Source organism: Chelon labrosus (assembly GCF_963514085.1).
Source record: "Chelon labrosus genome assembly, chromosome: 4".
In the NCBI taxonomy this organism is placed as follows: Eukaryota; Metazoa; Chordata; class Actinopteri; order Mugiliformes; family Mugilidae; genus Chelon; species Chelon labrosus.
Genome location: NC_140340.1, coordinates 30,061,760 through 30,085,758, shown reverse-complemented (window position 1 = coordinate 30,085,758; position 23,999 = coordinate 30,061,760). Strand labels below are relative to the sequence as shown.

At 40.0% G+C, this 23,999-nt stretch overlaps 1 protein-coding gene across 2 annotated transcripts; it reads right to left on the bottom strand.

Annotated features, from left to right (window-relative positions):
• Nucleotides 1-737: 737 nt before the first annotated feature.
• Nucleotides 738-21,248, bottom strand: ptpdc1a (protein tyrosine phosphatase domain containing 1a). Of its 2 annotated transcripts, none has more exons than XM_084543944.1 (10): nt 21,063-21,248; nt 15,973-16,068; nt 9,080-9,251; nt 8,703-8,783; nt 8,347-8,465; nt 5,960-6,097; nt 4,782-5,875; nt 3,311-3,496; nt 2,247-2,357; nt 738-2,165 (listed from the first exon to the last, which is right to left on the bottom strand). In XM_084543944.1, the coding sequence occupies exons 2-10, from the start codon at nt 16,058-16,060 to the stop codon at nt 2,052-2,054; spliced, it is 2,103 nt and encodes a 700-aa protein (XP_084400070.1). In that variant the 5' UTR covers nt 16,061-16,068; nt 21,063-21,248; the 3' UTR covers nt 738-2,051. The 2 variants fall into 2 exon arrangements, with proteins under 2 accessions (XP_084400070.1, XP_084400071.1); XM_084543945.1 differs by having other exon boundaries at nt 2,032-2,165; nt 2,247-2,349.
• Between the last annotated feature and the right edge of the window lie 2,751 nt (nt 21,249-23,999).

Sequence of the window (23,999 nt, the reverse complement as noted above, 5' to 3'; positions counted from 1 at the left end):
CTGATTAGCTAGTAGCTAGCTAGCTAGCAGCACGTTCCAGCATGGTTGTCTATGAGAGCAGGCGTCGGATAAAAGTGCTGCAGCTGGTTCTTCGGCTACAAAATAACGCCCGGTGCGATTCGTATGAGTAATACAAGCATATAAGTCCAACCATGAAGATATACGCATTTAAAAATGTTTGATTAATACAGTCTACCCACCTGTCTGCCATGTCGAAACGCTCCTCCACCCTCTTACTGCTTCTTCTTCGTGGTTCGCTGGTTGCGGCTTGTTTTTCTTCTTCTCTTGGCTTAATTGGAGGTTGGGAAACCAGCTCGCAGATGAATGGGCGCCATCTAACAGACTGGAGAGAGACAAATAGGCAGAAAAAGAACGGGAAATGGCCCAAATGATTCCCATTTACCCAATTTCCTTAAAGAATGTAATTGCACATGACGTGAATCATGGCTGCACTTTCCTTAATTATGATTTTAGTTCATTTCCTCCTCATAGCGCCTAGGTTTCAGCAGCACATGATGAACTGATTCAGGATGACCAGCGTGTACATCTGTTAAATTATTTTATGAGGAGCCAAATTAAGTCCAGTGTGTCATATCCTGATACTAGTGATGACTGCCTCACCTCTTTCTGCTTTCTTTCTTTCCCAAACTAACATCTTTCTGGATATTATAAAGATGTGGTGCTGGATCAATTCTGCCCCCATCATTCTTGACACACTTTTTGCATTCGTCTCTTTATGATCAGCTCATCTTCACAAAGCGTGAAGTTTGTTATTTGATTGCCATTTGTGATTTGAGTGACTGCTTAACCAGTGTATGGGCACCAACCCAAAACAAGAAATCTGTCAGACTTATTGTCCGTAGTTTGTACATTAAATGATCATCTTCAAGAAATTTGTACCGTTATAAAGACGAATACGGGACATTTGCACATATTAAAGGAGGTGAATTGTTTTCCCCTCCCTGCTCACTTTGTTTTCTTTCCCAAATTAAGAAATAAATTAAAGAGAATAGGAAGACTCAATCCAGACAGAATGTAGTAAGTAGTGTTTAATTCCGTAAGTAGCCTGTTGTAACAATGAAAAAAATAGTGCTTGTTGAAAAGTCTCCACAGTACAATGTCTCATGTAATTATAACTGTATTACCACTAGTGTTCCACATTCAGCATGTGTCTGGAGATCTACATTACATTGTGTCCAAATATAAGACATATGAGGTGAAAGGTGGTGTGCTTACTTTTCTCAACAGCCACACACACATACATACACACACAAAAACACACACACACACACACACACACTGGAGAGGCAACGTCACAGAGTGCAGACACAGGCCCTTTCAGTTGAGGCAGACAGTGTTGTGCTAAATGCAACAGAAGAGGCAGATTGACGTTTTACAAATGCATGGACAGTATGACAGAACAGCATGTTTTTGGTACACACAATATTAAGAACATAAAATTGATTGGAAAAGCAAATGCACCGTCGCCTGTTGAGTTTGCATTGCCATAACAACAGCAAACAATTCTGCATTTGACTCAAGAAAGCACAAAATATTCTAGAGGAACAAAGCAACTTGTAAGGGCGCGACTTGTCATCATAAGAACATTTGAATAAATAAGACACATTGTAGCATATGCACAGTGTAAAAATATCTTTTGGTTTAAATAAGACCCCATCCCAACAGCTCTGAAAGCTGAGTTACACGTTTAAATAAGACAACAAAAACAGAATGAAAACATTTCTTAGTCATTTCCTAACAGCTAAGAGTTTGATCATACAAGCAACATCTAGTCCCTCACAAATATTGCAGTAGAACAGGCAACAAATGTTTCAAACTGACCACAGTGGCACGTTAACATTGAGAATGGCAGTACTATTAAGAGCTTCAAAGAAAAACAGAAAGCTAAGACTTCAAATGACATAATCTTGTGTTAAACAGATCCAAAAACAACAGTTTGGAACTGGCTTGAAATGCAATAATGCCCACAAATGAGAGCGGAACCCTGTTTGTAACTCTTCCTCTTGTCAGACTGGTCATGTTGAGGGCGATCAGAAATGTTCATTCTCCTCCACAGCTTTGTCTCTCAGCTCATGAAGAATGGGAGTCAGGATTGCTTTCAGTGTAATGTATAAAGACTCGTTCTTCTCTGAGGCAGAGTCAATCTGGAGAGCAGAGGAAACATCTTAAAACCCACCAAACACACAACTTACTATGTTTAACATAAACTGTGTGTTAATGCCCACCTTAGTAAACACTTTAATTGTTTGGTTAAGAAAACTATTCTCCACTTCTTCAGGCACTGGGAGGAGATGAGCAGCACAGTCGAGAATACACAGCAAAGTGAGCCTGTGACCCTATCAGTGGGGAGGAGAAGGGAAGATACTGTCACATTACATGACAAAAGTTTTATTCTCACATTCAATTAAAGGCACGACAATGTCACAAAAATCCCATGAATAAAAGACATTCCAGTGCCAAGCTAAAGGATAACACTGACTACAATCAGTTTTTATATTCTGTTCTTTCCAATTGTAAGAGAAAAGTTCCAGCTTGCTGCCTCGATTGAATTGTTCGTTATTCTGTGACGTTGGCATGTTGTTTGGATATGAATTAACCTGTTAAAACACTAAAGTCCCACAGTAGCAGGCAAATAACTGTTTGTCAATGGAGTCTCGTGGCTTTGAAGAGCATGGGAAAATGCTGTCTGACTACACTCCAGGACGCACTCCAGTGTACACTTCAACTGACACTCATTGTTTGGGCGGGCCTGAATTTGCTGCTGACCTCATCCACAGCTGTTCTCTAAACTAGGAGTGTGCTGACCGCCACAGTGGATGTTATTATTGCGGGTATTAAACTGGCTATGGATACTGTATGTACCTCATACAGCCCCCCTTCTTAGAAACCAAACTGGCCTCTCATTCTCATGTCATTATGCTAAGAACATAATATTAAAGTTACAGTTGAGTACAATGAGTTACCAGTACATATATTTGTAATAAAATAAAAATCACATTTGGAGACCTTTATAACCGTGCACAGATTAGACTATGTTCCAAATCCTTATTGTGGAGAATGTTAATCGACATGCTGAACAAACATTTCTTTGTTTCAATACTGCATAAAGAATGCAAGAAAAAGAGGTTCTTTATCAACTACCAACCCCACAACCAGCCTGTCATGTATCTAAAAGACACGAACCTAATACCTTAACTGCAGCTGTAGACAGGACCCACCCAAGATATCAAACATGTTATCACTGTTTACTTCAACCAGAAATGTTTTGGAAGATATTCACCACGGTTACCTTTTCCAGTGAGTCGAGGGCGTTCTGTGGGTTTACGTTCTTCTCACTGAGGGCTTTTATATCTTCACTGCTAATGACTGGATCCTTGAGCTGCTCCAGCCATGACCACATCAGACTGGAGAGGACCAGAGGGTCTCTCTCCATGCACAACTTCTCCCATGCCCCCTCTTTGGAGTTCAGTTCTGTCTGCACATCACGACAAAGAAAAATGGGACAATGAACCAACTGAAGTGAAGTGTTAACTGGAAAAAAAACATACAGGTTCAAGTCAGGGAGCAGTTCATTGATGGGAGTCTCAGTCGCAGTTTACATCCATACCAGTTCAGACTTGTCTAATATACACTCACTTGCTAGTTTATTAGGTATGCTAGTGAAAACAACTACATCTAATATTTGTCCTCTTGAAGGTTATGGTATTTAGCATTTGTTTAAAATAACAGAAATTTGATTAAATTTTATTTTGAAGTGTATATACAATACAATTTGTTCATTTAGTTCGGTCCAGTTTAACAGCACCACAAACTACATCCTCCAAACTGATGATCCAGTTGAATTGAACATTGAACACTGAATCTGGACAGTCTTGAAGGGGGATACGGTGCAGGGATCTTATAGTACAGTACATTTCTTTTCACTAACAAAGAGGCAAGGGAGTGTACAGCATGTCAATTTTTGGTAAAAAATTATGATGTCACTGGGATCTACAGTTGACATTTTATTTTATTCAACATTTATGAAAGTTTGTCATAATTTGAGTTATGGACACGTTTTGTGACATCACACTGATTTTGACTTTCGAACACCAAAATGTAAGCAGCCGTTCATCATTGAGTCCAACTGGATTTTTGTGTCTAATTTGGAGAAATTCTCTCAAGGACATAATATATCACGTTTACAAGAATGACACTAATGGATGTAATGGACCTGGCCATGATTAGAGCATGTAACGCTGGTGGTTCTGATAACACTGAGTCCTATCCTTTCTGTTCCCACTTGCTGACCTTTGCATCCACCTGGTGGGGCTATAGGAGCGTCTGGTTTTTATTTGGCTTTACTGAAGCAAATTACGACATTATAAGACACGCTTTGTATTGGTACAGTGTGTCAGTGCTACAGTCTGATGTTTTAAGAAACAACCCTTCATCACCAAGTCTGTTTTCCATGCATACACACATTTGGACTGACAGTTTGATGAGGAGACTAGTTCTGCATGGAGTCCCATATTACTTTATGGTGTAAGCTACTTTGGGTGGACTTATTTAGAGAATGAGGACATATTATTAAGTTCACAGATCATTCCTTTCATCCTGCTGCTCTGCAGTCATAGTGTTCACCTACAAACAAACTGTCCAACATCAGAAGAGGAAATGTAGCTGTGGAAATCATTACAGTAATTTAAACATGTTTCATATAGCTACCTGTCAGTATAAGGTATATTATAAGAAGTTTTGGTTATCTAAATAGGTTATACCTGCCACACTGAGACCTTGGAGGTGAGATCCTTGTCGGTCATGTCCATGGCCAGAGCCTTGGTCACCAGCAGACGTCTGCTGTCTGGGGAGAGCTCAGACTGGAGGGTGATGAAAGGAACATCTATGGCATCCCCTTCTCCACCCACGGACACATCCTCCTCACTGGCTATCAGTTTGCTCTTGGTTGATAAGGCTGACAATATGGTAGTGCAGTGGGATTTTCTTCCCTGATCAGAAAGGTCTAAAGAAAAACTATGTTGTCCCTTGTGAAGCTTTTTTAAAAGAGGGGATCCAGTGTCTTGCTTTGCTTCTGTATCAGATTCCTGAATGCTGCTGGTAATGTCCTGAGGAGACAGGTCACAAAATCTGGGAGAGGTACAGGCTGTAAGGTTGCCGTGAGACAAGGAACGCTTGATCAAGCAGTTGATTGGCTTGTTTCTCTTCAGACTTTCTAAATGGCGCTGTCGTTCCCCAGCACTGTGAAGGACAGAATCACTGAGGCTTCTGTTGTTAGACAGAAAGGATCTCAGAGGGCTTTCCACATTCTGTTGCCTCCACAGAGGGTCAAGCTCATTGTCACTGGCAAGAGGCTGATCATGAGCAGGTCTGGCCTGTAGTGCTGGTGGACTGACAGGTTGAGATGAACAAGGTAGAACAGGGATTCCTTTCCCTCTCATCTCCTTACCGAGCTGCTGAAGAGCCTGCTGGGATACAGTCTTCTCCACCTCGGCTGTAAGATCGGGGATCTCCAGCCACTCCTCCTCTACCACCACCTGTCTGTTGGCAGCAATGTCGATAAGGAGTCTGCACACAAGCTGGACGATCTTTGGCACGTTCTTCATCTGGCGAGCCTCGTAGCCGTGCAGCAGGTGGCGCTGCCGGGTAAGATACTGGGACAAGGTGACAGCACTTGCTTTGGGTTCTGCACAGGAGAACACACTGCGCAGAGGAACCAGGAATTGAGCAAACTCCCTGACACACAGCAGCTGGCCTCTGGTCTGGATGGAGTTGGGTCTTTTGGCTCGCACAAACAGGATGGCTTGATCCGCATTCATTCGGGTTGTGAATACTAAATAACAAGCCAACAATACTCCTGAATGAAGGAAGGTACAAAATGAAAAACTTATTTTCAAAAGAACAAGCATGGTGCTAAGCAATTTCAATACCTGTTACAAACCTGTTCTTCCAAGACCGGCATGGCAGTGAACAGCCATTTTTCCCTCTTGGACAGCAAATGACATGACTTTCACCATGTCAAGGATTGTAGTCAGAGATGCCACACCATAGTCCTTCCACCCAAAGTTGTAATAATAGACTGAAATACACAAAGCCAGAGAATACAGTTATCTTTCAGTGAGTTACAGTGCATCGTGGCAGATTTAGTTAACCTAGTCTAGAGGGCACACAGTTCAGTTGGTATCTGATCTCTGATGTGCTCAGTCACTGAAGATCATGTATGTGGGTAAGAGATACTTAAATTTTGTAATGCTCATGGTTAATAAATCAAAAAATATGACTTATGTACATGCCGTGCTGAGTAAATGACATTTTTTCATCAACCAGAACCAGAAACGTTATCATTGTTTTTCAACTACCATTACCCTTGCAGTGATACAAGATCAATCTCACAATGGAAAAACAAAAAAAAACTAAAAGTAAATAAAAAAAGATACTTGGGCATGAGAGAGAAGACAGCTGACAGCAAAAGGGAAGTCTAGTGTTCTCTCAAAGGGTGAATCATACATGTGTGATATGTACAGGGAGCATGGCTGCTAAGAGAATACAGCTCCACTCACACCTCTTGGGAAAAAATAGCTACTAATAACAGTGAATTCTCATCACAAATTAAAGGGAGTACTGTGTACTTCACTTTTTTCTTTGTGCAGAAGAGATAATGACTGAGATATATAATTATGTGGAACAAAGTGTACGTTTTATCTCGCGCTGTGCATAAAGGGTACAGCCATCAATTTTCTGTATTTTTCTTCCTGTCAACACATCCACATGAAAAGATAAAACCAGAACTGATCCTACTAACAAATGTTGAGTATCCTAAACCAATTCTGTACCATAGAGCTAGTTGTTTCTCAACTCTGAAAATTACTCTGTAGACCCTGTAGATTATGTGGAAACAGACCTGCAGAATAACAGCCATTATTTAAACTGTCACTGGAAGGAACTTTCTGTAAAGTCAAAGGGAACATTTTCAAAATGGTTATCTCATAGACTTGCAGCTAGGGCTGGGCGATATGGACCAAAAGTCATATCCCAATATATTTAGGCTGAATATCGATATACGATATATATCCTGATGGAGCTTTTTCGGGTTGTAGATGGCTTACGACGCAGTTTCACACACTCTTCGTACTGCAGTTTGTGCCACTGTTTTAGGTGGTTTGTAGTGCTTCCACCCCTGGCTGTAACTTGTTCTCCCTACATATAACCATGGGTCGTGTTAACCGAACATTTTCCATGATTGACCTTTTTTTTTTTTTTTTAAAACTCTGACGGAAAAATCTGAAGGCCATCTGTCATTTTGACAGATTGCACACCCCTGACCACTTGGTGGCGAGTGACATTATTAATTGACTCTTGTCTCTAATCGCAGTTTGCATTCCAAACATCGCGGAACTTTTATCAGTGGACGATTTCCTGGTACACCGATTATACTGATGCACACGTCCGAGCTCGGCAAACCATATGCGTTTTACTTAAAGTTAATGAAATTTTAATGAAAATTAAATGCTATTGAATTGCATTATTATCATTTTAAAAAAATTAAAGTGACGGGTAAAAATAGATTATGACGGGATTTTTATGACTGTGTCAGTCAAAATGACGCGAAAAAGTCTAGCGCAACCTCTGCATATAACAGAATTTTGTTGCTCATCTGAGGGGAGCAGTGCAGAGAACTCCAGGTCAGCGGCTTGCCTGGAGCAAGGATCACAGCGCAAATTTGAACTGTATCGATATATGCGATATGGTCCAATTCCGTATGCATCAACAAATATATCGATATATTTTTTATATCAATATATTTTTTATATCAATAAATTTTTTATATAAATATATCGCCCAGCCCTACCTGCAGCAAGATAAAAAGCCAGTGTTTATGCAGGAGACGTTCTGCTGAATGTCAAATCAGAGGCAGTACCACTCAAATAGCAGTTTATGCTTCAGCTTGGTTAACATCTCAGGAGAGCTTGTTAGGAAGAGGAGTCAAGAATACCACCCTTCAAACAGAAAACATATGTGGAATCCCTCTGCAATTACTTGGTTACTAGGGACCACATCACATTCTGGATGTAGGCAAAACACAACACTGATGGCACTGAGGGAAATGTTAAATCTACCTGTCACGCAATACCTGCTACTGCTTCTCACTCTCATGTATAAAGCCAAGATACAGATTAGTCACACAATTTCCTTTTTAAGTTGTGCGAGTGCAAAAATCCACAAATCTACCCACACTAGTCATCTAATGACTATCAAACTGTTATAACTGCATGTGTATATTTGTTTGGGTCATGTTGTAGAGAATAGTTAGCCGATATGAAAACTCACTGCCTGCCTCCATGAAAGTTTCGGGTCGATAAGTGAAGCCACTCTCCTGCTCCAGCGGGTTGCCACAGCTGGCATGTTCTCCAGGTCGCTGTAGGTTAATGACCGTCTTCAAACCACACCTGAGCACAGCAATCCACACAACAGGTCGCAATAAGTCAACATCACAATATTTAAACACCGACATCTGACTAAGGGGGAATACAGAAAACTAAAACAACCCATTCCACAACCTTTATCATTTGACTTTTAAGTGAAGCGTACAAATAAAGATGAAATAAATAGAGAACCACACAAGAGTAAACCAAACAAAAAGGTTTTAAATGTTTCAAGTGAGGTGTAAAGGGACGAGACTGTACCTTCGAAACTGTTCAATTACATTATATTTCTCTATGATTTCAGTCGAGGGCCTTGCCATGGCTAGCAAGTTGTCAGTAATCCTGTAAGTGAAAGAAAAGCTTGATAAGGTTTGTTTAACAAGGGATGTTATTTTGTGATGCATTCACTTCCAAAGCTAAAGCACAATCGTACACACCCCAATGCACTAAAACTAAAGATGTGACATGCTCAATTGTTCCATTTTAAAAACATTGACATGGTTATAGTCAAAAACAAAATCAAGGACAAATGTATTGACTTTTTATATAACTGTTGATGTGGACTTCAGTGACCAGAGGTGACTGAGAGCAGCTCTGAGAGACAAAGTACATGCAAACTATAAGACTATCCAACGTACCAGGACGAGTAGAGTCCCTTGATAGCTTGCTCCTCATCACTCCAGCGAGAGGGGTTCTCATATTTACAGGCTTTCCCTCCACAGGCCATGGAGCACTGCATGTGACCGGGGATGACATGCCTCAGGGTTTCTCCCATCTTGGTGTACTTTGCTGTAGGGACCCTTGCATTGGCTGGGGAAAAAAAGAAACACGAGGAAAACGTATTTGACAACAATTAGTTGTGTTTACGCCACACTTTAGTCATTATCCTAAATGCAAAGCACTTGTTAATTGTTCAGCGTGGTTACATCTCCTCGTCTTCGGCTCTGTGGGGGGCTGAGGTTGCTTCACACTGACGGCCACCATGACTCTGTGGGAGGAGGAGGAGAGGATCTCCAAGGCAGAGCTGCGTCTGCGTTGCAGGACCTTCAGCAGGATGTCCGAAGCAGAGTGTCTGCGGTTGTGCCACTTCATGCTGGCCATCGTCTCCCCAGCTAAGGAGCGGCGTCCTCTGTGCTGCTGCATCTCACAGTGTGGGCTGTGCTGTGCACTCCCAGCATCTAGGTACTGACAAAAGCTCCTGGCTCAACGGCTCTGTGCCCACGGTGAATCATCGCTCAACAATCACCTATTGCCGATCAGTTCATCAGCACCATTTGAAGTGTCACCATGACAACCATTTCCAAAGTCGTCAGTGGGAGGTAAAAGGGGGCCAATGTTGTGCGCACTCATTACACACACAGGCAAACACAGAACAGATCTGAGGCAGGCGGCTTGTAACTGAAAGATTAAAATGCAGTTATTGTATGTTTAAAGGCTCTTCATCTGGTGTTGCTGCAAACACGCAGCATCAACCAGCGTTAACAATGAGACACCCTTCTCTGTTTTTAATCATTAAAAGACAAGTGGTTACATAAAGCTAAATCCAGCAAATGAAAACTGCATAAATGGCTGCTTAAGATGTACAATACACCAGTTAATTTACTTCATGTTAATACCAATATTGTAATTCGTGTCCTGTTCCATTATATTTGAGAGTGTCGACAGGTTCACGTGACCTAGAAAGGATCAGTAATAGTCATAATAATTAAGTAGTTATGGTAGTAATAGAAAGTGCAGTCGAAGTGACAATATGTTTATTACATGTGCACGTTTTGAGTGACCACAATCAGATTTTTACTGCACATGCCATGAGTCTGCGAACACCGGGGCACAATGAAAAGAGCTGGTTACATCACTGACCATAAATGAATTTATTGATACCATTTCATCTTATGTCACATTCTCACTATTGTACCTATCAAAAAAGTATTTATATATCCGAATAACAAACCTGGGATTACTAAAAAGAAACAGACCTTTTTCACTGGTCATCCCCAGGAAAGGAAGATGGTCTCTAGGGAAGTGCGGAATGAAATAAGGAGGGCTAAAATAAAATATACGGAAAAAATAGAGCTACAGTACACTAGTGGCAATCTTCAGGCAGCCTGGCAAGGTATAAAAGCAATGGCACAAATTAATCAGTATGTTAATGATGGAAACCAATCTATCAACTTAAATGGGACAGATGAGTCAGACCTTCCAGATGCCTTTAACTCTTTTTTTCTCGCTTTGAGATAGCTGACTATTCGGATAATGTTTCCTCGCTTAAAACTTTAATGGCACCTCAGAATGATTTCTTAATATCAGAGGAATGTATCTTAAGTGTATTTAAAAAAGTTAATATAAGGAAATCTGCAGGTCCGGATGCTATCTGCGGATGCACATTGCTGTGCAAAACAGCTCAGTAAGGTTTTCTCTAAACTTTTTCATATGTGTGCTGAACGATGCCAGATACCAACAATCTGGAAAACCTCCACCATTGTGCCTACTGCAAAATGTAAAAATGCCAGGGAGCTAAGAGACGTCAGACCAGTTGTACTAACATTACTTGTTATGAAGATTTTTGAAAAGGGCATCCAAGATAAGATGGTATTTCTGATAGATGGCAAATTACACCTCTTACAGTTTGCCTACCAAGCCGGTAAGGGTGTCGATGATGCAAAACTCTTCATTTTAGACAAAGTCCCATGTCCCATGCAAGGTCCCATGCAAGGATTTTATTTGCTGATTTTTATTCCGCCTTTAATAAGATGCAGCCTCATATTGTAATCAACCACCGTGCATCATATTTTAAGCTACCAGATCAGTTTTTAGCATTGCTTTTAGATTTTCTTACAAACAGAAATCAGAGGGTTTTAGTGAATGGACACATGTCCAGCATCAGACTTTCTAACACGGGCTAGCCCCAGGGCTGCGTCCTGTCACCTGTCACCTTTTATTATGTACACAGACAGTTGCAGAATGTCACAAGAGGGCAGCTACATTGTTTAATTTTCAGATGACACTGGCCTTCTGACCCTCCATCAGGGCCAAGATTCAGGTCATAGTCAGGCCCTACCTGCCTTCATTAAATGGTGCGATGATCACTTCTTGGATTTAAATGTATCAAAAACTAAAGAACAGATTATTGGCTTTAGGCAACATCAGGGCACACCAAAAGCCAGCATCGCTCACAATGAGCAGATCCAAATGGTTGACTTTTACAAATATCTTGGCACTATGCTTGACTCGCAGCTCAAATTTAAAGAAAACACTGAGCTTATTGTCAAACGGGGTAAACAAAGAATTCTAATCTAATGAGGAAATGATGTTCTTTTAATGTCTGAGATACTATTCCATGTAACTTTTACCACTCTTTTATTGAAAGCCTTTTGACTTTTTCCTTTATCTGCTTGTTCAATGGGTGGTCTGGAAGGGTGAAAAATAGCTTGAACACAATTGTTAAAGTGTGTTCAAAAATTACTGACACCAAGCAGGAGGAATGAGTCGCTCAGAGAGCAAAATCAATACTCAGCTAACCAGATCTCATTTTGTCGTCTGAGTATTTATTGCTGCCTTCCGGTCGTGGATATAATGTGTCCATCGAATCGTTACGTTAAGTCTTTTATTCCTTCTGCTATTAAGCTTTTAAACACAGACCCCACTCATTTTAGATTTTTTTAAGGTTTTATCTATTTATTTATTGGATTCCTACTACTTATTTTAATGATCTTAATGAGTACTGATTTTGTGATTATTACGTGCCCATGCATCTATTGTTTCCTTGGCTTGCTTGTTTGTTTATTGATTGATCGACTGCTGGAATAAATAAAGTTCTCTGAATCTTCATCCTGTTCGCTGTGGCGATTCCTTGTTCAATTATTCACGGAAATATTTTTAACTGATCTGCTGTCAAAAAAGCAGGTTTTATAAGCACATATTTGTTAAACAATAGCTCACTGACAAATTGCACGGCATTTCCTGTGATAACTTCGTGATAAATCACAAAATGTGTTTTTACCAGTTGAAAGGTTTTGAAGTGAAGTTGCATCTTTAGGGGAAATGTTCCGTAGCATTCACAACAATCTTGGAACCCATCGAGTGTTTTCTGAGAACAGTTTAGCAGGTTCCAGCTATAACAAACTGCGCTGTGACAGACTCGCAGTTTGTTATAATGAAAATATTTCCTTGCAGTACTTTCTTCAGTGGGTCACAGGCTCAGTCACCATCGTGTTAACTCATTGGGCAATAGTGACACAGCTGGCATTTATTAAAGTGAAACTAAATGAGACTAGCACTTTAAGAAGGTAAAGATTTAAATTTATGTATGACTGCGCTTTGTGTGTGTATCATATGCATTGCATTTTGCATACTAGTTCATTAATACACAGGATTAGATGTAACAATCCCTTGTGCGAAAATCCCAGGCAAAACACACAGTGGCTGGCCAAAAACAAAAAGTCGCCACCAATTTATTTTTCACCAAGATCTTGTATTGATGATGGGAGAATCTGACCACTGCACAAAGCCTTCTCCAGCACATCCCAAAGATTCTCAATGGGGTCAAGGTCTGGACTCTGTGGTGGCCTGTCCATGTGTGAAAATGATGTCTCATGCTCCCTGAACCACTCTTTCACAATGTAAGCCCCATGAATTGGAGTTAATGGTTATCTATTCGTGGACATGCAGCGGTTTGTTGTTCTTTGGCCAGCTGTTCCTCTCTTCTTTTTTGGCCAGGCAGTGTATTTTGTCGTTGTTTAACTAATACATACATGTTGTAATAAACACACTTTTAAAAATAGATCAGGCATTGACTGGATAACACCATGAATCATCTTTAAGAAAAGTGTTATTATTTTTCTATGCTACATTTGTCAATGTTTTTTTCCCTTAACAACGTAGACTAGAAAATATCAACAGTAAGTGTAAATGTGTCTCACAGCTCAAACAGAACCTGACTATTTTGTGCCACAACATCTATTTAATAACAAAATGAAACAAAGAAAAGCAGGACAGTCCCATGGCTGGACCCAGCTGGACCAACTAGACCGTTAATGGAACAGGATATGAATGACTGTATAATCAATAACAGACAATCAGTAATAACAGGGGGACTTGTACACACTGGGTACAGACAAAGCATTGCGCATGAAGGCTGCTCAACAATTCAGCAGCCAGTCCACCATCAAACTGAAGCCAAAAGGTGAGGTGATACTGCTGGATCACTGAGGCTGTGTGCGTGGGAGCAGCAGGAAGGGTGACTAACAGCAAGATGAGAGAGGGCTACAGCGTCAGAGAACAGGCTATCACTGCCTGCACAGGCTCTGGCCACTTGTTAGAGAATAATTTCTCTTCCCTACTGCTGGGGTCAGTTATCTGCCCTATTTTCTCTCTGAGGAACACGCCAAGGCCATGGTCCCTCTTTTGGCGTCTTCAATCTCACTGTCTGGCTGTCTACAGGCACAGCTGTGGAGTTAGATGATAACGTCCTTCGACACAATTTGTGTTTCCTAGTTGGTGTGAGTCCTTATCTTCATGTTTATGTACAATACCCAATTGGATATGTACACATCTCCCCTTTGCTGCCTCGGCCCACCTTTCTAGTATAAGAATCTGAGCTTTACTGTTTGTCCCTTAGAATTTGAGGTGGACTCATGCACTTACGTTGTGATGACGAAGCTTCTGTTCTCCTCGATCGAGCCTACTCCTCGATCAAGCCTAAATAAACTCCTTCAGGCATAAGACATACAAGACTCTGGTACTTCTTCTTTTTCATCGGCATCACCACAAATTCCTCCCTAACACCACTAAGATACATATGCTGAAAATCTTCCTCTCTTTGAACTGTCTTAAAGCCAGGGCTGGATTTAATTTCTGGAGCTCATGATGAAACATTTTAGAGCTAAAAGGATTCAGACGACACATCTGAACTAGCAGGATATTTCAAGTAAAATCATTCCTGGCCTAAATTAATTTTGTTCTCAAATCACACAAAATGGACTGACGCCACATAGCCTGCAGTGTGTAGAACAAAAACAAGCAATTTCATTCATTTTCATTAGCAATCCATCTGTAGATTGTCTCAAAAAATCCATTAATCCGTTTGTCTCTAAAATGAAAGACATCAGGATTTTCAGTCCAATCTTGAATGTGACTTCTACAAATGTTTTTCTGACAGATACAGAAAGCTTTATTAACCCCCGAAGGGCAATGTAGTCTCTACAGTCCACCATCTAAACATAGAACCACTCACACAACAATAATACATAGCAGGAGTAGCATGATATGGCCTGGGTTCAAGTACAGTTAATATAAGGCAAAAGCAGAATAAATGATGATAAAAGAGAAAACTTTAAAAAAATAAATAAAAATAAAAAAATAGAGAATAAATTAAGAGAAAATTAATTAATTAATAAAAGTAACAGCTTAGAATAAAAGGTATGTGCTTATTAGAAACACATATTAATAACTAAGAAAAAAATCAAGAAAGTGCCAAGTTAAAATATGAGTAATAAATAACTGAAAAAAAATACATGGATGAATGAATTGCACATAGCCTTTCTACCTAAAGCGTGTTGTGCCAAGAACAGTCCAGCCAATAATTATTTTCTTGACTCAATATTTAACAGCGTACTAGCTGAAGGAATAAATGATCAGCAGTTTGTCTTTCTGGGAGGCAGCAAATTGCACCGACCTGATGGCATAAGAACGATTTTTTGTCTGCCCAACAGTCCCACATGTAAGAAATTTGATTTATCCTTACTATTGAGGCATTTATGATCTGATTTATTGTTTGCTGTTGTTGCCAACCGAGGATATACACAACCCAGGACACACCAAAACAAATGTCATTTAAGTATTTCCTAGGTGTAAGTATGCATACCAGTTTAATTATAATGTGCAAAACTGCAGAGATTAATGTAGTCTCTTTGTCTCAATGCTGAACTGACCTGTACACGCCCCACATTAAAATATTATCTACAGGGTTTCCCTTACAATGTTAATACTATGGCGGCCCACCAGGGTCTAATTTACTCTGCCATCGTGTCATAACAAATCTGAAATATTTTTGCATTTTTTCTCACAACGTTGTGCTTGGGTTGTTTTTCCTATCACTCCCCTCCCCAAAGCCGTCTCCGTACTAACTCACGTAGTATGAGAAGCTATTTGTGTTGTTCACTAATTAAAATTGACATTACCGCCACTTTTTAAAATCAATGTTTATGTTCTAGATTATTTTAGACCATGGAGATTTACAGTTATTAAGAGAGTTTGTCAAAACCCGGAGAAAAAGACTGTCATTTGTCGCTAAACACAATATACACGTTATTACAGTAATTTAAAGACGGACTGATACAAAATGCATGATCTTATTTTATGTGGATACATCTCATATACGGTATAGTTTTTAATAGTTGAGATGGCATCATTAAAAAAAAAAAAAAAAAACGCCAGGGTCTCTCTATAGGTAAGCACTGAATTCAGTGGTTTCAAGTTTACTGTCATGTGCCAAGTTTTTCCTGTGTGTGTTTGTGTTGCAGAGTTGTCCTACCTGTCTCCATCTCTGAGTTGATCTCTCCACTGCGGACTCCACTCGTGGAGTAAGGCAGGTCACTCAGTATGCTGACACCAGCGGCCATGGCAGGGGCTGAAAGGTGTGAAGAAACATTGTTTCAAAGGCTGGTGGAAAAAAAATATACTTTAAAAAAAAAAAAAAAAAAAAAAAAAAGCCAACAGCTTAGAAGCTAAAGCTTTGTTTGTGCCAATAATGCAAACAGTCACAAGGTGTGCACACAGAAGAGATATGAGCAGAGTGAGCAGCGTTGCCTGGCAGGATAACTCAGGGGAGAGGGAAGGAAATGTGCAAACTGAGCCGCTGTTTCAGCAGCTCATGTGTCAGTCTGACCACTGCACCTCTGGGAGCAGGTGAGTGTGCCATGAGGAAACAGCGGGACCAGGGAGCACATCCAAAACCCAAGGTGCTGAGTTACAAACCTAACTGTCCTCAGCAGCATCGACACATGGTAAACACAGAGAGGAGCATGCAGTGAAACGACCTCATCACTCTTTTTTTTTTTTTTTTTTGACCTCATCACTCTTAACTGAAACCTGTTTTACAACACTGATGTCACACTTCTATATTATTTAGGTGACCACATTCCCTTGGTATTATACCAGCTGCACAACCTCTTGACTTGCACTTCTGATTTAAGAAGCATGACAGTTGTGTCACACAGATCTCCAAGAGTGTCAGTTTAACTCCACAGACCAACTGCTTCTCATGTTACACCCATGGGTCTAATAGGACTCGCCTCCATGTGCTAACTGATGTTGCAGGAGTGAAACTCTGCACCTTTGCAGCTCTGCACCTCACTGTGATCCATTAACAATTAAGCAGCGTTGTTGTACCTCATGCTGACTTTTTGATGAGCAAACAATTCCTTGACCATTGCTTTTTCCTTCCTTCGTGTCACTGAGCAGGGCTTAATCAAAGAGAAACAACTCAATAAGGATTTTGACTTTTATTTTGTTTATTTAAAATGTAATTAAAAAATCAAACAATTCTATATCACAAATCAGTTTCACCATATTTCACAGAACAAGTACAACTTCTGCTCTAATCCCGTGAATAGAAAATGTCAACAGGATCTAATAAGTTACTACTCTTACTAGCCTGGCATAGCTAAAGTCAAATCTTATAAGAATATAAGTCTGGTAACACCGGAACAACGATGTATGTGACAATAAGCGTTTAAGCATTCTGAACAAATGCCTTAATTGTTGTAAAGTGTTCGCCTTTTAAAGTTATTACAATATGTCAATACTTTTTACAGCAGACACGATAGCAGACTCTAAACAACTCGATTCTCAGATTGCAGCCATTTTGTTGGAAACAAATTCAACTCCGCTCCACTGTGTATGACTATGTTCCTGTTCCTCCTCTGTCCATCAACACATTAAGCCCTACACTGAGGTGCCTGAAGACCTAGCTTAAGTCGAGCATGGGAAATAACAGGTTTTCAGGATTTGCAGTGATGCAAGTTCATAGAAACAGAGATCCTGAGAAGGTTCTCAGGGGCAAAGATGCTTCTGGTCAAAGAAGGTAATAATCGACACTAAATCATCCATTGAAACTAGGGATGTCTCGATCAAGTTTTTCTGGCCCACAATCTGACACCGGTCTTTTAACATTCAGTATTGGCCAATTCAAGTCCCAACCCGATCTTAAATAATCAAAAATTCCCCCCCCCCCCCGGAGATTTATAAAGGCTTTTTTTTTTTTTTATCTTACTTGTATTCTCCTAGATCATGTATGCATCGTGCAACTGGTGCGAAGGTTTTCTTTCTGGCAGCTTTTGCTCCCATATTTTAGCCTTTTTGTTTTTCCAGAAAGTGTGGCTCATCCATTTCAGAGATCATTTATGCCACTGCCCACTGACAAGGTTTACAGCCACTGCTGATCAATTGTTGCTCTCCAAGAATCTTGAAATGCATTTATTTAGATCACAGAAATCTAAATTATTTTGGGACCCAATGCCCTCTAAAACCCTGGCGACAGCCAAGATGAGATGCATTCTGAACTACTGTAGAGGACTTCAACAAATGATTATATTATGGATTAATCTGTTCTTCTAATGTTCTTCCTTAACTGACTGATTGTTTTTGTAAAGCGTCTTGAGACGATTTGTATTGTTATTGACGCTATATAAATAAAATTGAATTGAATTGAACTGAATTGTCTGGTTTGCAAAAACTTTCAAAATGGTGAGTTGATTACAATTACCCAGAACTCAACGTGCCCAAAGTGACAAAGTTTCTTTGTTAAAGAAATAAATAAAATAAAATAAACAAAAAATAGGATGAGAAACTGTAACCGAAAAGCATCTTTGACAACTTCTGAGACAGGTCATACCCAGGTCACAACACCACATCAGTTAAGAGTAATGCTCCTGGAGTCTACCTATGAATAATTGACTATGTAAAGGTAGACCTGGTCTTTTTCCATCCACAACAGTTTTTGTACTTCTTTTACACTGTAATCCACACTTCACCTTACAAACTGATATGGCACCAAAACCTAGAGCAACACAGGTTGAAGTGTTTCCAACATTACAGCCGGAAAGACGCCTATCCAATCAGTTCAACGGTCTGTCCCCTGGAGCCTGATACCACTTGGCATTGTTTGCAGGAAGCTCTTGATAACACGCGGGCAAATGAGAAGCTGTTCTTCATGACAAATGTGACGTATGTGCATCAATTATATAAAACTGAGCCTTGACATGAAACACAAATAAATCTCTTCAAGTGCTTATCATGAACAAATTAACTTAAAACTCCATCGCTCATTTGTGGTGCATCCATAAGCTTATGTCCACTGGGAAGCCCGTGTGTTTGTGGACACAACAGAGATGGTGTGAAAGCTGAGCGTTATCTCTCAGCGATGCTACTAATGAGTGTGGGATGTGAGAGTCATTTCCACTGAGTGCTAATAAAGAAATATGGCTGACGAGGTGGTGTTCCTCACGCCATGTTTAATTTATGGTAATGAGCCTGAGGGGATCCTCATTAGACAACAAGCTTGCCTGCAGAATAAAGAGCCTTCAGAACAATACATCATGGCTATCTGTCACAATGCAATGATCGACATCCACCCTGAAATTGGACCACAGAGTCACAGTTCAGCTATCCCACTTTGTCACTTGGTATCCCAAAAGAGTGAGACACTTTTGTATCATCCAGTTAACCAGAGGATACACATTTCAATTACTGATCAAAAGTCTTGGAAACCTTAAAACAGAGAGCTAATAAAATGGCCACCCCAGCAGCACAACTGCTATATACAATTTTGGCAAGTGGAAATGCCAGGGATTGTTAAAATGATTTAACCATTAAGTGAATTATAGAGATCTTGATGAGTATCAATGAAGTAAAGATAAAATTCTAACAATATCTTCGGGTGGCCAGAAGCACCTAAACGTTTGCAAAACCTTTAAATTTTCTTTCATAATTTTTCTTCAGGGTCGGCACAGTGGAAAGGTGGTTAGCACTGATGCCTCACAGCGAGAAGGTCCCGGGTTCGAATCCATGGGCCGACTGAGCCTTTCTGTGTGGAGTTTGCATGTTCTCCCTGTGTCTAGGTGGGTTCTCTCCGGGTACTCCAGCTTCCTCCCACCGTCCAAAGACATGCTCATTAGGTTAATTGGTGATTCTAAACTGGCTGTAGGTGTGCATGTGAGTGTGAATGGTTGTCTGTCTCTCTGTGTTAGCCCTGCGATAGACTGGTGACCTGTCCAGGGTGTACCCCCCGCCTCTCGCCCGATGATAGGCTCCAGCAGACCCCATGACCCTTAACAGGAATAAGCGGGTACAGAAGATGAATGAATGAATGAATTTTTCTTCAGTTTTTGCTCTGGCCTCTCCTCTACCTTTATATGAGATAAGATGAGATAAGACATGATAAGCCTTTGACTGATCCCACAGTGAAATGTGGGACACAAAAAGGTCATTCATTATTCTGTTGCTTGGCCAGTGGATTTTTGATGTACCAGTCTCATTGTCCAGGGAGTCAAAACATTCATTTTGGAGTGTGCTCTGACGCAACAGCTTTGGGGTCAGACAAAAAAAAGAAAAGAGTAGGTGGTGGCAACATTTTGCTGCTACACATCGATCAGTGATTGTGAGAGCTGTCTGTATTATGTCCAGATTTTGCAAATTGACGCAGTCCATACCGTATGTACAAGTGCTGAAGGCAGAGTGTATGTGGCAGCCACGTTGCAGTGCAAATTTAACTGCCATCTTACTGAATTCACCACTTACCCATTCCCTCTGTCTAAGAAGTGATCTTATGCATGGTCTGAGTACAGGGGTGCACATGCTCCTGAGAAGTATGAGATCCAAACTCTTTAGGGCTTTTTTTTTTTTTTTTTTTTTTGCGGTGGCGCAGGCTGGATCTCTGGCATGACATGATATTGGAAAGATCTGGCTAATCCTCCCTATAGTATTTCCTGCAAAAAAAAAATACCTGTTGCATAGAAAATACCTATTTTCACATATAAGGAGACACATCTACATGTTGTTATTCAAATAATTATGGAAATGTACAGAAAGCTGGTGCATGCTCAAATGAAGTGCCACGGTTCTCAGCAGCAGTATGGAGGTCTACACTCTTCTGATCTTAAACACTCATTTGAGGGTTTAAGTGAGAGCTACAACTCTCGCTTGTATGCGAAAACCCGACAGCAAAGTGGGAGTCCTCCTAAGAAGCTGTTTGCACTGCAGTAAAGCAGAACTGCTGCTGATGAGTGTGTTGTCATTGGTCGCTGCAGTTGTATTTCTGACTTCTTATCTCCATGTGCAAACGGCTAAACGTTAGCGATTAAACTCAGCAAATCAGTTTGTTTTACAAGCTGCACTAACGTTGGCTGTTATGGACGTTTTTAATGCTAGGTCACATGTTCATCAGCTCCAAGCTCACTGGCATTGCCTTAACTGTCACGTTTAAGGCAAAGACTACATAGTGCGTTATGCAACGTTTGCCCTGAGGCAGTGGTGCTGATGCTGCAAGCTGAGGACTTAACGCTAGCTACTTAGCTAACTGTATTAGCTGGAGCTAGCCTAGTGACTAGAAAAGGCCCAACTCACCGTTTTCCTGTCGTCAAAGTGCGGGGCTGTGTTTACAGTTTCTGACATAGTCGATTCATCTGTGCAAAGCCCTTGTTGTCCTATCGCTGGCACGTCTCAAACCGGGGTTTTCCTCAAGCCACATCATTTAGTCGTCTAAGTCCGGCTAGCTGACTAGCTAACTTAGCAACCTGACATGTTGTCGAATCCGAGCCGCTCGGTCCAGTTACGTCACGTGACTACGCGCACGGCTGTCAGGCTGGAAAGCTCACACTCTGATAGTTTGGACACATGGACTCACAAGTTAACATTTCCAGCCATTAATAAAATAAATGGATGAAAATGGTGAAATAAATGGTGAAAATAAAATAAAACTGTTTATTTTTCTTGTAGGAGAAAAGGGCTACTGTTCACATGGCTGATTTTCAGTCATACAGCTTTGTAATGCATTTTTGATCATTTATTGGCCTGTAATTTGTTGCAATTATTTATATTATAGATTATTTTAAATAAAAAAATAAAAGTATCCATCTAAATATACATATATATATAGTTTTAAACTTACTTTGTCAAACTGTCCACCTGAGGCTTTTAGAAGGTAGACTATACGCATATTGAGACCTCCCTCCCATGGCAGTCCATCACTGCTCCTACTGCAGCTGCCCTACAGAGAGCAGAGGACTGAAGGATATTTTTCTCAAGTCCTCTGGTGCCACCTAGTGGCTGTTTTATTCAAACGATGTTTTTGCATAAAAAACTGAACCACGAATAGACTTAGACTAGATAAACATTATTCATCCACAAGGGAAATTGCTTGGTCACAGTAGCTTAGTTGTACATTAAAAAAAAAACACTCTTAAGAACCACAGATAAAAGAAAGATTAAATAAAATAAAAAATAAGAAAAAAATAAAATCTGGTAAAATAAAATAAAAATAGTATTAGCAAAAATGTACAAATTAGCATATTAGCATATGGACAAATGTACAAGAAATAAAGACAGAATAAGATAATGTCTTTTGAGCATACTGCCTTGACCTGTGTTCTTACTGTAATACTTATTTTGAACATCTTAAATAGCCTGGCACATGCTATACTAATAAAAAACTAAAACTAATACAACTCTAACCAGCAAAAAACATTAAAAACTGAACTGAAAACTATCATTAAAAACTAAATAAAAAAATAAAAATGATTGAAAAGCACAAACTAACTTTGTTATTTCAGTTCAGTCATGTATCAGTATAAGCGGATTCATGTGCTGATTGTGCTGAATCCTAAAAAAAATAAAATAAATAAACTGTCAAATACATTCTTATGCTTGTATTATTGTAGAACTAGTAGAAATGTATTTATTTTGATACAAAATAGTATTGCCAGTTGAGGCCTTATTGTAGTAATGTGTGATTTCAGCCACGTTTAGATGTGGTGTATGGAAAGTCATGGAGTCAGGATGATAGCTCATATAAACAGCAAACATGTAACTGAGATTAGTAAATAAATCTGAAGGCAAAATGAGAGAGGGACTGTATAAAGCTCATATGAGTCACTTGAAATCTTCCTCTGTGTTATGTTGAAATGACAATTCCTTGTTAGCTTTTACTGAATATTTTATCTTCCATAACCGATTGGGATTCAAAACCTCCAGATTTACTCTACTTTGTTTCTCTCTGTACATTTTGATAATGAAACATTTGTTTAGGGTCACATTGAGCCCCTTCGTTGTAAAGTTGTAGTTTGTGTGTACACAGAAAACCAAATCAAGGGTAATTCCATCATAGTAGAACTGTGCAATTATTTTCATTATCAATACATCCGACAGGCACTTTCTCCAGTGATCAAATTGTCCAGAAATCTGTGGAACATTCACATTATTATTTCCTGAGGTCCAAATTCACATATGTGTGTATTTGTTTTATGTGACCAGCTGATCACTTTATCAAGTAATCATTTCAGTTGTAGACTGCAGCTTGATGCCAGCAGGAGTAATAAACCTCTCCTGTTTTAGGTCAGTTAGGATTACTAAAATTATTTCTATTTGCTAAATGCCACAATAATGAGAGAGAGAATTTGTTAGAGAATTTTTTATTACTTTCTTCAAAGTCAGAAGTTTACATACACAAAGATTACTATGTCTTTAAACATTGAAGGAAAGCCCTGATGATGATGTCATGACTTTGGAAGCTTCTGATAGGTTAACAGACAACATTTGAGTTAATTGGAGGCACACTTGTGGATATATTTTAAGGCTACACCTCAAACACACAAAACAATTATAATATAGACACCATGGGAATGTCCAGCCATCATACCACTCAGGAAGGAGACGGGTTCTATGTCCCAGAGATGAACGTGTTTTGGTCCGAAACGTGCGAATCAACCCCAAAACAAAAGCTAAAGACCTTGTCAAGATGATGGCTGAAGCTGGTAAAAGAGTGTCATTATCAACAGTGAAACGAGTCCTGTACCGACATGGACTGAAAGGCCACTCAGCAAGGAAGAAGCCATTACTCCAAAAGCAACATAAAAAAGCCAGATTACAGTTTGCAAATACACGCAGGGACAAAGACCTTAATTTTTGGAGACATGTCCTGTGCTCTGATGAAACTGTTTGGCCATAAGGACCATCGTTACATTTGGAGGAAAAAGGAGGAAGCTTGTAAGCCTGAGAACACCATCCCAACTGTGAAGTATGGGGGTGGTAGCATCAGGTTGAGGGGCTGTTTTGCTGCAGGAGGAACTGGTGCACTTCATAAAAGACGGCATCATGAGGAAAGAACATTATGTGGAAATAATCAAGCAATCTCAAGACATCAGCCAGGAAGTTAAATCTTGGACGCAAATGGGTCTTCCAAATGGACAATGACCCTACGCATACTGCCAAAGTAGTTACAAAGTGGCTTAAGGACAACAAAATCAATGTTTTGGAGTGGCCATCACAAAGCCCCGATCCCCATCC